Genomic DNA, 16,351 nt, shown 5'->3' on the forward strand with positions numbered 1-16,351 from the left:
TGAAAGGGCATCATGGTCAGTCCCTCAAAGAAGTCAGCACAGGCTGGGGATGCTATCAGAGTGTTGGGGAAGAGTACATGATTCTATTTAACTTTGGAAATGGTTCTCCTCACAAAACACTGTTACAGAATCTGCCTCAGCTCTGAAAAACTTATTCCCTTATAAATTTGGACACTTTTAGTATTGGTTTTTTTGTTTTGTTTTGTTTATTTTGGGGGAGGGTTGATATTTAAGTTGTAATTCTACTCTAAATACTTCACATTAAAATCTATCTAAAGATTCCTAAGCAATTTTTTGCTTTCGTCAATGCATGTGAATATGAACCTTTTCTGTAGCTTAATGGTAGTCAACATGGAATTGAATTTTTCCTAACAATGATAATGATAATAGTAACAATAATAATAGTATACAAAATACATTTTTTTCTTATTTGCCTACTGCAACAAAAAAGTGTAAAACACTTTCAATTATATTTATGGTTATATTCAAATAAAGCCACACTTTCAGGGCAGGGAGCTGCCCAGTACACAGACAGTATCTGCCCTCAGTACCCATGTGCGGATGGGAGTTTGGATCCTCAGAACCCTAATAAATGTCTGTTGAGCATGGCTGCCCACCTGTCATTTTGGGGCTCAGAAGAAAAAGACATAGCGAGTTGGCTAGCTAGAGTAGTAGGATTGGCAATCTCTGGGTTCAAGAGAGAGACCTTAGCTCAAAGAATAAGGGGTGAGCAACTGGCGATGTCTCCCAGTGTCACCTACAGGCTTCCACATACACATGCAGACATGTGGACATTCTTACAAATGTTAAATATAATGATAATAATTTTTTAGTTCTCTGTTTAATTGCAAGCTGTTCTTTTTATTATTGGAGATTTTATGCTTACACTTTATGATTGTAGGAAAATTTATTTAATTTTAATTGTTTGGATATTTGATGGCACAGTATCATCTTTTAATATATATCCCAGGGGTGGGTTTCAATATATTGGTCATAATTTCAAGCATTTATTCATCTTTTTAGTTTCCATCTTTGTGATGAACATGTCACAATCTATGTTTATATTTAATAGTATTAATACTTTGTCCAAGTAATTAAAACCAACTTTTTCTTCTAATACTTCAGAATCCAAATGAATTTCCCCAGCTAGGTCTTTGGGCAGCAGAGGAGAAGGTGCCTGAACTGGCCTTATCCCATAGCCACACTGATGAATATCTTGCATATCACCATAGAACCTTCATTTGGATGAAGATAGAGACAGAGACCCACATTGGAGCACCGGACTGAGCTCCCAAGGCCCAGATGAAGAGGAGAAGGAGGGAGAACATGAGCAAGGAAGTCAGGACCGCTAGGGGTGCGCCCACCCACTGAGACGGTGAGGCTGATCTAATGGGAGCTCACCAAAGCAAGCTGGACTGGGACTGATGGAGCATATGTTCAAACCAGACTCTCTGAATGGGTTGGACAAGGAGGGCTGACTGAGAAGCCAAGGACAATGGCACTGGGTTTTGATCCTACTGCATGTACTGGCTTTGTGGAAGCCTAGTTTGTTTGGATGCTCACCTTCCTAGACCTGGATGGAGGGGGAGGACCTTGGACTTCCCACAAGGAAGGGAACCCTGACTGCTCTTTGAACTGGAGAGGGAAGGGGAATGGGATGGGAAAAAGGGATGGGAGGAGGGGAGGAGATGGAAACTTTTAAGTAAAAATAATAATAATAAAAAAGAAAAAAACAAAAAACCCAACTTTTTCTTCTAAGATGTCAGAATCCAAATGAATTAATTTATAATTTCCTGAACTTATTTACCATTTTTAAACAGTCCTAAAATCCATTACCATTTCCTAAATAATTTATTCTTTTTTTCAGGTATTATTTTACATTAAGAGTTTTTTATTATCAACACTGTAGAAACAGGAGTGTTTATAAAAAAATCATGACAAAATTACTGTATACTATGATATTAGACATATAAAATTTCAGGTAAAGAATAAAAGAATCCCACAAAAACAATCTCTATGTGCTGGAGAAATGACTCAATGATTAAGAACACCTGTACTCTTTCAGAGAACCCGAGTTCAGTTCCCATCATCCACGTGGTGGTTCACAGCTCTCATTAATGCCAGTTTCAGGGGATCTGGTGCCTTTTTTTTGATCTTCATGGGCACCAGAGTATGCAGTGTAGAAGGAGAGAGTTGCTTGTTGGTTCCTGGCCACTTAGCCCCAAAATAACCACAAAGAAACTGTATTAATTAAATCACTGCTTGACCCATTAGCTCTAGCTTCTTATTAGCTAATTCTTACATCTGAATTTAACCAATTTCTAGTAAACTGTGTGTCACCATGTGGCTGTGGCTTACAGGGTAAAGTTCCATCTGACTCTAATGGGGCTACATGGCTTTTCTCTCACTTTGCCCTTTCTCCCAGAATTCAGTTTAGTTTTTCCCACCTACCTCTATTCCCTGTGTGGGCCCAAGACAGTTTTTTTTTTATTAATCAATGGTATTCACAGCATACAGAGGGGAATCCCACATCAGTGCAGTTTTACAGGCAAGCAAAACACTCACACATAAAATGAATAGATCAAATAAAAGTATTCTAAAACCTAAAAAGAAGTATCTATTGTAAAAATTGTACATGTTGCTCATAGAAAAACATGGATGGGAAGATTGTTGAAGAAAATAATCAGCCAGAGACAAATTACGCATCCAAGCTGATTTGAGTTGAGGTACCAATGCTATAGGAAATCCTATAGCCAATAGTTATTTACCCACTGGGGCATGGCCTCTTATACTATTTATGCTGATGTAGAGCATGTGTCTAGCCTCTTTTTCAGCTGCAGGATTCGGTTTCTGTTCTCCATTCCAGAAGAGGATTCTGATTTGTTGAGTCTACTCCTAAATAAATAACCATCTATTTTTCTTAATTCTGACCTAGTGTAATAATAATGAGTAATAGAGTGAGTAATTGTGAGCTATTATTTATAGGCAATTTACATTGGTATAAATTCTTGTATATTGATACGAACTTAAATTATATTAAATATGTTCCTATTTTCATCCACAATATTTGTATACCTAGGCAAAATATTTTGACATATTGTATGTATGCATGCTTCAACCTCTGCTTAAAACATTTTAGTAAATTGATACAATTTTAGGATATATTTATCATATTGCAATGTACATTTCTACCTCTGATCAAGATACTTATACACTGTCAACATTTTGAAGTCATTGTCCTCATTTGTTGCACAGTTGTTTATTGTATAATATTCTAATATGAAGTCTTAGTCTTTAAGTTATATAGGTATTAAGAGTTATAGATCAATATTCATCTATGTTTGTCATACTTATAGTTAGACTAATCAGGTTCTTTAGACACACAGAGATTGTATTCTGCATAGATAGGTAATCTTCAACCACTTCAAAGAGCTGTAGAATATGGCATTTAAATAACTTAGGGTTCTGTTGAACTGACAAATGATTGCTCATGGCAGCACTGATCTATTCCTGAGAGAATGTTGAGCACCGAAAACACTCCACTTGGAGCTTGTTTTCTTCTTGGCTAAACTGGCCTTTGGGCAAAGAAAAGCCCATGCCTCAACCACTGACAAGGTACATGGTATTCGGAAAAGGATAAGCAGGACAGTCAAATCTTTCCAAGACAGGGTAAGACTGTTTTGAAAAATTCCCTGCCTCTGAAATGGTCTGTCAGTTACTCTAGGCCTTAGCCAAAGTTGGTTGCTTCAGCGTTGCAAATGAGACTTTGGGTGATTGCTCAGGTAGCCAGTTGTCTCTGTCATTTGTTGTACATTTTGGAAGTTGCTTGACTGTACTTCCTGTTTACTCAAGTAATATTATTTCCCATTTTGGATCTTCAATGGGTTTGAAGACTAGATAGTTATAGTTACTTTCCTCTCTTGACTTGGCCAAGTTATTTATTACATAAGACTTAAACTAGTTAGGATAGGATAATTATTGAACATATTTGTTCTTATTGTATATAATTTTATATTAAGCTTAGAGGTCTCTTATTTAAACAAATGGGGGTGGTACTGTAGAAAATCCTACAGCCAGTAGTTACCCACCCGCTGGGGCATGGCCTCTTATAGTATTTATACTGATGTAGAGCATGTGTCTGACCTCTTTTCCAGCTGCAGGATTCAGTTTCCATTCTCTGTTCCAGCAGAGGATTCTGATTTGTGAGTCTACCCCTAAATAAATAACTATCTATTTTTTCTCAATTCTGAGCTAGTGTGGGATTTCTTTAAGTGTCCTTCTTCATACCAAGGATATATTACATAAACTAATAGTTATTAAATCATATTTCTATCAAGTGATTTAAGATGATCATGCAATCAAGAACCTACTAGATTAAAGGCCATGCTATGAAATTTACATATCACTTCTCCTCTTCAAATTAAAGCAAAATATTCATGGACTGTAAAATAACTGTCATAATGACAACAAAATTCCCAATTTTGTCAACATATTCCTTAATTATAGAATTGGCCTGAGTTATAATATGATGAATTATTGGTACCTGTTATATTACTGGATATTTTGGTGTTCTCATAAACCAATGAAATCACAAGTCAATGAATTTTGAGCTTATGTATAGTAGTTAAACTGGCAAAATGTCTTATAACTGCAAAAAGACATTATGAACTCCTTAAAGGACTCAATAAAGGAACTGATCATGAATAGTCATAGATGATGAGAAATACTATTACTTTGACTCATGGGTGGCAGCTTTTCTCACTCCTTTGGCCACACTGACTTAATATCTCCTTCAAAATGACTGTCCTTGTGATTAATGTCTTCTATATTTTTAGTGTGTTTTTTATAAAATTTACTATAAAAGCATCACTATGTAGAACTGCCATAGTAGACACAGGTATGAAAAATAACAGAAAACCTGTGAATACTCGGCCTTACTTTAGAGCACACTGACGTTCTTCTATGCAGTTAGCAGCACTAGAAAATTCTTCCAGCACAATGTCATAGATACCTGTGTAGACCACAGCACTGTAAAAACAAAGGTCAGAATCCAGAAGATGTGGATGCAAATCACTGACTCAGACACTAAGAACTTGTTTGAGGTAAACCAAAGGATCAGTGACAGGGATGTATCTGTTGATGGAGATGAAGCACGGGTGGAAGATAAAAGAGTATCAAAATTCCATATCATAGCAGGTCAGAAAAGTAGATAAGTTTCTCCCAAAGTACCAGCAACTCTCAATGGATGTGAACCATGCTGAAGAACATCCCGCACAGAGTCAGAATGAGCCATAAATACAATAATGAAATCCAGTTACTGGAAATAGAGGGTGAACCTAAACTTCAGGAAATTCCCAAACACAGTCATCACAATTCCGAAATCAAAGACTATGCAGAGGATGACCAAGGACCCAGGTGAATAGGTTTACACAGAAGACTTCATCAGGTTCTTGTAACAGAGGGCTATGGATGACAAGTTTCTTCTCTTGGCATTGTTTTTTATATGGGTACAAGTGTGATTGAAGTTTGATCAATCACATAAGACGACAGTTTTTTATTTGCTGAGGGGAGAAAAACATCATTAATTTGTATATCTAAGGTGTCATTATCAAACATTTTTGACATTCCCTGTCACATCTTTAATCTTTCAGCCTATAAAGCAGGTGAAAATTCTCCTTAAATTTGTGTGTCCCATAAATGTCATTGTTACAATCATGATTCTTCTCTGTATAATCTGAGAAATATATTTTAAATTCAGCAGCAATTAGGCTTCAAAAAGTATGCAGAAAATCTTTTTTTCTTCATTTGAAAATTTTGTTTGACAAATTATATATTTATGTAATGAATTTTAGTCATTTTATCCCTTAATCCTTTCTTTTTTTAATTGAAAAGAAATTTCCGCCTCCTCCCAGCCTCCCATTTCCCTCCCCTCCCCTCCTCCAACTACTCTCCCCCTCCCCCTACTCCTCTCCTCCTCCCTCTCCAGTCTGAAGAGCAGTCAGGGTTCCCTGCCCTGTGGAAAGTCCAAGGTCCTCCCCCCTCCATCCTGGTCTAGGAAGGTGAACATCCAAACTGGCTTAGGCTCACACAAAGCCAGAACATGAAGTAAGATCAAAACGCAGTGCCATTGTCCTTGGCTTCTCAGCAGCCCTCATTTTCCGCCATATTCAGAGAGTCCGGTTTTATCCCATGCTTTTTCAGTCACAGTCCAGCTGGCCTTGGTGAGCTCCCAATAGATCAGCCCCACTGTCTCAGTGGGTGGGTGCACCCCTTGTGGTCCTGACTTCTTTGCTCATGTTCTCCCTCCTTCTGCTCCTCATTGGGACATTGGGAGCTCAGTCCAGTGCTCCAGTGTGGGTCTCTGTCTCTATCTCCATCCATCACCAGATGAAGGTTCTATGATGATATGCAAGATATTCATCAATATGGCTATAGGATAGGGTCATTTCAGGTTCCCTATCCTCAGCTGCCCTAGGAACTAACTGGGGACATCACCCTGGGCACCTGGGAGCCCCTCTAGGTCCAAGTCTCTTGCCAACCCTAAGATGGCTCCCTTAATTAAGATATGTGCTTCCCTGCTCCCCTATCCAACCTTCCTTTATCCCAATCATCCCGTTTCCCCAAGTACCCCCATCCTCCCCTTCTCACTTTTCTCTCCCCATCTCCCCTTACCCCCCTCCCACCCCACCCCAAGATCCCAATATTTTGCCCGGCAATCTTGTCTACTTCCCATAACCAGGAGGATAGCTATATGGATTTCTTTGGGTTCACCTTCTTATTTAGCTTCTTTAGGATATCAAATTATAGACTCAATGACCTTTATTTATGGCTTCTTCTCCTGCCCAAAGTGGTTCTGGCTGTATAATTTAACCAATCACTTGTAGTACCTGGTCTTTTTGGCTAGTCCTGTCCTCATTGTAAAGCCCTGAAATTTCATGAGATTAACATATGTTATTAAATTTTCACAACTTCTATCCCTTATGTTGACAAAATGAGTGAGTCAAAACTCCCAGAAAACAAATCCAAATTGCATGTCAGAAACAATGACAATAGGAATCCCCAAAGGGTGTGATATGAACTATGAGAAGAAACTTACATAAGTCACTTCTCTTGTTTTTTATCACTTGTATTTTTTTAAAGATTTATTTGTTATGTATACAACTTTCTGCCTCCATTTATACCCACACGCCAGAGGAGGGCACCAGATCTCTTTACAGATGGTTTGGAGCCACCATATGGTTGCTGGGAATTGAACTCAGGACCTCTGGAAAAGCAAACAGTGCTCTTCACCACTGAGCCATCTCTCTAGCCCCTTACTTGTATCTTTTTTATTGATTTTATTGACCTCTATATTTTTCTCTGCTCCCCTTCCTGCCCTTTCCCTCTCCTTTAACCCTCTCCCATGGTCCCCATGCTCTCAAATTACTCAGGAGATCTTGTCTTTTCTACTTCCCATGTAGATTAATCCATGTATGTCTCTCTTAGGGTCCTCATTGTTGTCTGGGTCCTCATTGTTTTCTAGGTTCTCTGGGATTGTGATCAAAAGTCACTTCTTAATATTTGGTGTTTAACATAAAATACCCTAGTGATAAAAATGGCAGAAACAGCAGAAAAAGGAAAATGAGACAAATTCTCACTTTTAATTACAATATTAAAAGTTAAAACCAAATATATATATATATATATATATATATATATATATATATATACAGTAACAAATAACTCAATACAGTCAAGCATGGTGGCACATACCTTAAATCCCATCAGTTAGGAGGCAGAGGCAAGTGAATCTCTACATGTTTGAAACAGATCTGGTCTACAGGCTAAGTTCCTGGCCAACCAGGGCTACATAATGAGATCCTACCAAAAAGAACAGTCAAATATCACAATTTGAGTCTCTGTCAGTGTTGATATGTGTGACCACATGGGAGTCACAGATAGATGGTGGGCTTCCTCTTAGTTTTGAGATAAAGTCTATAACTAAACGCTCTCCAATCCCCACTGAATTAGACAGGTTGTCCAGTGAACCCCCTAGATCCACCCATTTTTCTCCTACAATGCTGGACGACAGGCACATACTGCCATACCTGACCTTTACGTATGTGTCTGTAAATGGGTTTGTTTGTGTGCCTGTAAATGCCAAAGGAAGCAAGATCCACTGGATCTTGTGTTACAGCCAGTTGGAACATGCCTAGTGTGGGTTCTGGAAACTCGACTTGGGTCTTTCACAAGAGCTGTACATCCTTGTAACTAGTGTAAATTCTAAGCAGTTAATGTTCTTGATTCAAAACATCATACTGCATAATTTATCCTAAAACAATCTTAAGAACCAAGGATGACCTTGAACTCTAATACTCCTTTCTCCATTTGATGAGAAATGGAATCACAAGCAATTTTATTTTCTTTGATGGAAAAATATCCCACTTGATATGTATACAACATTTCCTTAATGCTTTCTTCCATTATTATGCAAGCAGGCTGGTTCTAGTCTAACTTGCGAATAATGCAGCAATAAACAAGAATATGAAGATAGACACATTGCATACTGGCTGTGATTCACTTGCATACACTTTAAAGAATGACGTAATTACATCACATGGTAATGAGTAGAGAAGCAGTAAGGACTAGAAAGGGGAAAGCCACTGCCCGACAGTGCTGTAAACACAGGGTCAGGTACGGGCAAAGCAAGGTGTCACCTCAGTGTTTTTATACTGTAACTCTTTTTTTGATAAAATATTTTTTTATTTATATTCTTATAGTAAAGGGGAAAGCCTTAACTTACAAGACAATTCTTGGGCAGTATGTACAACATACTTTTTGTTTCCATAGAATGGAATCAAATACCGACTGAGACTACAGAGTATACACTAGAAATCAGCAAATGCTGGCAACAGAGTAGGAAAAGACAAAGAAATGAAGCCTAAAGACATGAAACCCTTCACTGGGCTCTGCTGACCACAGCCAGAGCCAGGGCTGGATCACACAGTGGTGACAAGTTCCAGGACTGGAGGCAAGGAGGGAGGGAGGCTGTAGTGGGCTGTGGGTTTAGTACCAGGTAAGTCGTTTGTGGTATTTACATATAAAATAGTTGGCTCTATTTCTTAGAAATACACACAGAAAGAAATGAAGATTTGATCATTACTTTATGAATCTGTCGCTTTACAGTATCGACATCATCAGAAATAGGGCCATTTCATTCAGATTCAAATTTCAGTAGCAGGAAATAAATATCAAAACATCATCACTGGCCCTTAATACAAAACCTCTACCCCTCCTACGACTCCCTCCCTACCTGTCCCACCTACACATTGATGTGGGAGTCTTCTGTTTTGTGTTGATTTCATTGTTTAAATAAAGAAACTGCCTTGGCCCTTTAATAGGACAGAAAATTAGGTAGGCGGAGTAAACAGAATAGAGTGCTGGGAGAAAGAAGCCGAGTCAGGCAGTCACCATGCCCCTCCTCTCCAAGATGGACGCAGGTTAAGATCCTTCCTGGTAAGCTACCACCTCATGGTGCTACACAGATTCTTAGAAATGGGTTAATCAAGATGTGAGAATTAGCCAGAAAGAGGCTAGAGCTAATGGGCCAAGCAGTGTTTAAAAGAATACAGTTTCCGTGTAATTATTTTGGGGCATAAGCTAGCCATGCAGGTAGCTCAGGCACCGGAACGCAGCCCGCCGCTCCTTACAACAACACATAACCACCCCTACCACTCCTGGTGGCCTTTTCACTGCTGTCATCTCCTATACATACCAGAGTCACGTGGCCTTCTGTAAGGCTGGCTCTGCAGGCTTAAACAACTGGAGCGTGAAACATGCCAAGGATTCTGCCAATCCTTTTCACCACAAACTTCTTCAAGAATCTGGTCTTTCAACAGGAGCGATAGACAGCATTTCCAAAACCCAATCCTTACAGAGGAGAGGGGTAATTCTGATTACTCCAATCTGGTCATCTTGCCAAAGTAGAGCAGTTCAGAGTCACAAATTCCACCAAACAGAGATGAGAGGACTGGGAGGGGTCTAGCAGGGCAGATGCCCTCCAGGCACACGCTCTGAAGGCAGGAGGAGTTGGGGGGGTGGGGTGGGCAGAACACCATGTACTCAGAGGTCTGGCCAGCTGTCTGTCCTCCACAGAAAGAGCTGCCAAGTTAGGGTGTTTTGGTTTAAATTTTCTGGTGGGGACAGGAACCCCTGAAGGGAACACATGTAAAAATAGTGGACACAGGGAGGGGATGAGAGCTGTTGTCCAAGAGCTTCTAGGCAAAAATAACAATTAATAAGGAGAGAGGAAACTAAAGAGTCTGTCAATGGTTTGCAGTTCTAACGATGAACTGAGAGGATGAGGCGGTGGAGACGACAGTTTTTATTGCTGGCCTGTTCTGCGTGGCTTAGCTGGCCTCCACACGCAGTTTCTTCCTGCTCTTGGCTCTTCAGGCTCAGACTCTGAGCTGGAGTCTGAAACCCCATCGAAGGCAGAGATGGCGCCGCCCTTGGTGTTGGTGTAAAAGCTGTGGTCTGAGGAGGGGTAGTTGGTCTGCAGTTGGGCACTTGACCTTGCCTTCTCCAGTGCACGGACTTGCTGCTCCAGAAGAGCATTCTGCTGCTTGAGGTCATCAATGTCGTGCTGGTGCGTGTGGTTTTTCCCTCGCATATACTGGATATACTCTGTTGTTTTGTCTAAGATTTGGGCCTGGGATGCCTTCTCTCCTTGGAGTGATGGGACCGAGTCCCGCAAACTGTGAAAGCTGTCTCCAGTGCATTATGGTCAGCCCTTTTGTCAGCGTCGCTCTCTGCCTCGATGTTGGCCCAGGAGGGGAGGGATGGAGGGAAGGGGGACGTCACCTACAACAACAAGCCAAGTGCCCCCAGGCACACACTCACTCACTCACTCACTCGCTCCCTCACTCACTTACTCACACACACACCTACTGTAACTCTTCTACACTTACACTAGACAATCCAAACTCAATAAAGACATCCAGGCTAATCTGGCTTTTGACTTTAGACTAAATGAAAACCTAATGCTGAGGTAAGATATAATTAGGAGATATTCCCCATGCCTGTAACATTCCTGTACAAATGCAAATACCACTGTTGTTTGCAAAATTGTGTTCACTAAATGGCTCTGCTAAAAGTCAGATCAAGATTAGACAGTAGTTTTGTTGCCATGGGGTTGAAGATTCTAATACTGAAAGCATGATTTTCATGCCAGCGTTTGGTTCTTTGGTGAATATAAGTTTTCCTTCTCATTTCTGCATTAGTGTTAGTTTAGAAGCTGTTGGTTCCTGAACACATTATTTAAAACCCACACACTTGTAATTATCCAAGTGATAAAGAGTGTGAACCATTCTTTATTTGCGAAGGATTTTGTAATGATGGTCTATAGTCATAGCACAGCCAAAATTAAGAAGAGATTTAGTGAAAGAAAAAAGAGATAATGGTTTAATGCCCCATCTTTATGTCTTAGACTCTAACGCAATGGTTCCCAGTTTTACTAATGCTGTAATCCTTTAATTCAGTTCTTCACATCGTGAAGACCTGACCCCAACCATGAAAGTATTTCATTGCTACTTTATGACTGTAATTTTGCTCTGTTGTGAATAATAATGAAAATATTTAATATGCAGGAGCTCTGCTATTTGACCCCACTGAAAGGGTAGTTCATCCCTCCAGAAGTATTGAGACCCACAGGTTGGGAATGTAAATATTTGATATGCAGGATATCTGCTATGTGACCCCAGTGAAAGGGTAGTTCATCCCTCCAGAGGTATTGAGACCCCACAGGTTGGGACTCCTTGGAATAGAGGATAGCAACAAACAGACATAAGAAAGATCAAAATAAAAGCCTGTATATGAACAGCAGTGAGCAATGAACACAGGCAACAAATTGTCTACTAATGGATCTAGGTAATTCTTTGAGTAGATGAATAATTGTACCAGTTCAGCTTGATTCACCACATAATCTATGTGTATTTCACAAACATTTTTTATAGATACTGTTAATTGCCTAAGGAATGCTTAGATATGAGTATGAAATTATGCTTGTTTAACCATAGAATGAAATGTTCTGCAACCAGTCTTGCTTTTTCCTTTTTCGATAAATTCTCGATTGTCAAGTCTCCACGAGCACTGAAAATGTGGATTTCTTTCAACTTCAGTTCCACACGCTCAGTCCATATCTGAGCATTGTCCCCCTTTCTTCCAGCAGAAGACAAGCGATAGTGAATAATGTTTGGTTTGAGGAAGATAAATGTCTTTCTTCATGTTCAGTATACAACAGCCATTTCTGTTTTCATCCCAAAAGGAGGAGCAAAAAGTAGATTAAAACGGATGAAATAATTCTATAACTAATTTCATCTGCTCTGGTTAAGAGCTCACTAGGTAGGCTACATTTCTGTCCATCAAACCCCTAATCATGAAGGCCTAATCTTAAGTATGCTGTGGGAAGCATAACAATCCACAATAACAAAGGGCTCGCATCAAGATGGTCTCTTTCTACCAATTCAGCTCCTGTATGAAATTCAGGCAAGCTCTGCCTAGGCTCTTCGCCTTCCATGAGTGCTCTATATCTTGTAGAACTCACATTTCTTTGTTTTATGGCAGAGAGAGTTAGCGTTGGTTTCTTCCAATCACTCCAATTACCTTCCCAATGTTACCTTCTTTCTTGTCCAAATAAACATGGCCAAGTTTAGGAATATAAATAAATAAAGAGACTTGACTGGGGACTAACGCTTTAACCATCTTATCTGTGCCTTCTTCAAAAACAAGACATTATGAAAATCCCATAAAGCTTCCTGTCATGCACAGACTGCCAGTAGGGACTGGGAGAGATCCACTGGAAAATCTCAGCACGTGTCCTGGTAGGGAAGGATTTTGCCAACAGGATCAGATGTGTACCATATCACAGAGCTTACATTTGTTTGGTGGCTTGTCCGTTAAAGCTACATGACTACTACTCACAGGTATTTATTTTCCTGGTATCAGTACTCTACTTTTCTTTTTATCTTTCTTGATTCTGGACAATGAATGGGTTTATAAAGAGCGACTGGAGGGATCGAAAATTAAGAGCTTTCATTTAATGGTCTGCAACTGGATGGCATGAGCAGGAAAGACAATGTGCTAAATTTTAACATGGTTTTGAATTTTTAATTTAAATTATATTTTGAATAAATTTTTAAATTCATAAACTATGTAGTATTTCCAGAGTTGGTGTGTTTACTACTGGGTCCCTTCAATAAACAGTTTCTGAAATAAGGGCACATGCAATAAATCACCACAAGTACAGAGATTCTTAGACATTAATCATGCACTAACATGTTCAGATTTATAATGAGTCTCTAAATGCTTATGAAAATAGTCAGAAAAGTATATTGTTCTAGGAAGGGGCTTGAGAAAATTACTTTTTAAATTTGTTTGAAAAATATCTTAGTCAGGATTACTGTTGCTGTGGTGAAACACCACGACCAAGGCGAGTAAGGAAGGAAAACATTTACTTGCGCTTACACTTCTGGGCATCAACCCATCACTGAAGGAAGTTGGGGCAGGGAATTAAACAGTCCAGGAACCTCCCAGAGGCAAGAGCTGTTGCAGAAACTTTGGCACTGACTGCCTTGTTTGGCCTGCTTTCGTATATAACCCACTATCACCAGCCTAGGGCTGGCACCACTGAAAACTGAGACGTAAGGATTTCCTGGAGTTCTAAAACAATATAGGTTAGTCTGAACTACAGAGAACCTGTCTCTAATAAAAATCAGATACAGTATCATCTCTAAGGGAAATGATTACCAATTTAAAATAGATCGAATAATCTATTTTAATCTATTTTATTTTAATCTAAAACCAGCAATCATTAATAATAAAATTCATGGCATACATCAACGAAAATCAGAAAAATTACTAAGCAAGAAAAACACAATGTGTATCACAACTTTGCTAAATAGAAACGGCTCAGATTTTTTTCCTTTATTTTTCTATTATATGTATGTGTGTTTTGCTTGCATGTATGTCTGTGCACCATATACTTGCAGTGCCTACCAAGTCCACAGTTGCACATGGGACTAGAGTTAGCAAAGGCTGTGAGTGGCCATGGAGGGTCCTCTGAAAGAGCAGTCAGTGCTCTTAACTGCAAAGCTGTCCCTCTAGCCACATGGTTTAGACCATTTTGTCTAAAAAAAATAATAATCTAGAATAGAGTAAGGAGCTTGTTTATTCCACTACTGTATACTTATTGCTCTCTAATTTATGATTTAAGCAACTCATCTGTATAACACTAAGTTGATTTTATCCAGGGTTATTTTTAAGACAAATTCAGAAATTTTGGTAGGTGGGCATTAGTGTTTTCTTTTTCAGAACACATTATCAATTTGGCGTTTGTGTATATTTTAGAAAACTTCATGACTTTAAAGGGTCACAGGTGGCACTTAGTATCCTGGTAATGTTCTTCTGTTAATCTCTTGCCAATCCCCAACTAACCCAAGAATCTACTCAAGAAACAAGTTGGTAGCAGAGGAATTCTCCCTCAAGATTCTGCCAGTGACAATCAGTTTGATGGCTTTTCGAAACCAAGGATAAAAGAAAGCATAAATCAAAGGGTTCATGGCTGAGTTGTAGTAAGCAATCCAGATTAGGATTTCAAACACATACGTGGGAGTGATGAACCCTAGGAAGGCATCAATGATGGAGTCAATGAAGTATGGCAGCCAAGACAAGAGAAAGGCTGTCACTGCGATCCCCAGGGTTTTGGCTGCTTTCCTCTCCCTCCTGGCCACTCTGTCCTTGTAGCTGTCTGATGCCTTGGCAGTCTGGTTGCTCATTCTCTCAATCTTCTGAGCCTGCTGTTTAGCAATGAGGAAGATCTTAGAGTAGACAGTTATCATTACGAGTGTGGGGATAAAAAATAATAGAAAATTGATGAAGACCCAGCTCTGATTAACTGCGACTTGACAGCCTCCCACACAGGTGAGGGCAGTCACTAGATCCTCCAGCCTAGCTTCATTTGCCCCTGTGTAAAGGAGGGAAAAACAATAGATGATGGGCAGGACCCAGGAGAAGGCAATGCACTTGCCAGAAGAAGATGCTGTGAACCTGGTGGGGTAGGTGAGGGGGTCACTGACAGCAATATATCTATCCACAGAGATGAAACACAAGTGGAAGATGGAAGAATAACAGAATGATCCTTCAAAACAAGAATGAAATTTACAGTAAGTGTCCCCAAAGTACCAGCAGCTCTCCACAGACCTCACTGTGCTGAAGGGCATCACGGTCAATCCCACCAAGAAGTCAGCACAGGCCAGGGAAGCTATCAGAAAGTTGGCAGGGGAGTGCAGCTGCCTGAAATGGAGGATTGACATCATCACCAGGAGGTTTCCACACACAGCCAGCACAGCCCCAAAGCCAAAGACTGCATAGAGGATGAGGCGAGGGCCTGGGGAGTATGGGTTCCTGATGCAGGATCCGTTCAGGTTCTCATAGCACAGCAGGGCAGATGGGGCAGGAAAAAGATCTCTGCTCACTGTGCTGTCTTGATCCCAGAGAAAACTTTCATCATCGGTAGCCATTTATGTCATTCCAAAAATCCTCAGGAAAAAAATACAGAATACATGATTGCTAATGGATTTTGTAAAATTATTTTCTTCCTAATTCTCGGTCAACCTTTCTTATTGCAGGAATGCTGTTTAAGTATTTTTTAATTTTTTTCTCTGCTCTATCTATTTCTTCACATCTCAAATAAACAGTCCAATCTGCGACAAACATTTAAATCCCAGCTTTTATTAGGATTCTCATCCTCATTTAACTCACCTATGGTAATACCCCAAGCACCTTTAACCCTCAGGAAAGCAGCCTAATGATGTCAAACACAGTGTGTCCCTAGGACTGAATCCCCATGGTGTAAGGTGAGGTAGGTGCTAGCTCATCAGTAGAGATGTTGTTTATGCCACAACCAAACTGTTCTCCTTCTCATATGTTGGTGACAACTGATCTTTCTGTTCCATGTATGTGTGTGGGATTCCTGCCCTAACAGAACATTACCTAGAATTTGAAACTTTGTTAATTTATTAAAAATGGCTTTCCCTTTCATGAGAAAGTTTATCAATGATGGCACAAGTCAACATTTAATATGCCATTCCAAGGGCGGTATGCAATCTATTGGTCATAATTTCAAACATTTGTTCATCTTCTTAGTTTCCATCTTTCTGACAAATATACCACAATCTATGGTTATGTTTAATAATATTAATATTTTGTCCAAGAAATAAAACCAACTTTTTCTTTTAATACTTGAGAATCCAAATGAATTAATTATAATTTCTTGAAACATATGAGTAACTTACTTAACATTTTTAAACAGTCC

General features: G+C 39.6%; 1 protein-coding gene and 1 pseudogene across 1 annotated transcript; both read right to left on the minus strand.

Moving 5' to 3' along the window:
* Positions 1–10,388: 10,388 nt before the first annotated feature.
* On the minus strand, positions 10,389–12,741 carry LOC142832053 (protein max pseudogene; annotated as a pseudogene).
* A 1,739-nt stretch (positions 12,742–14,480) lies between these two features.
* Positions 14,481–15,557, minus strand: LOC142842546 (trace amine-associated receptor 7c-like). The gene has a single exon (XM_075959268.1). It carries the CDS (start codon positions 15,555–15,557, stop codon positions 14,481–14,483), a length of 1,077 nt encoding a protein of 358 aa, XP_075815383.1.
* Positions 15,558–16,351: the final 794 nt, after the last annotated feature.

The sequence above is a fragment of the Microtus pennsylvanicus genome, chromosome 1 (genome assembly GCF_037038515.1).
Source record: "Microtus pennsylvanicus isolate mMicPen1 chromosome 1, mMicPen1.hap1, whole genome shotgun sequence".
Classification (NCBI taxonomy): Eukaryota; Metazoa; Chordata; class Mammalia; order Rodentia; family Cricetidae; genus Microtus; species Microtus pennsylvanicus.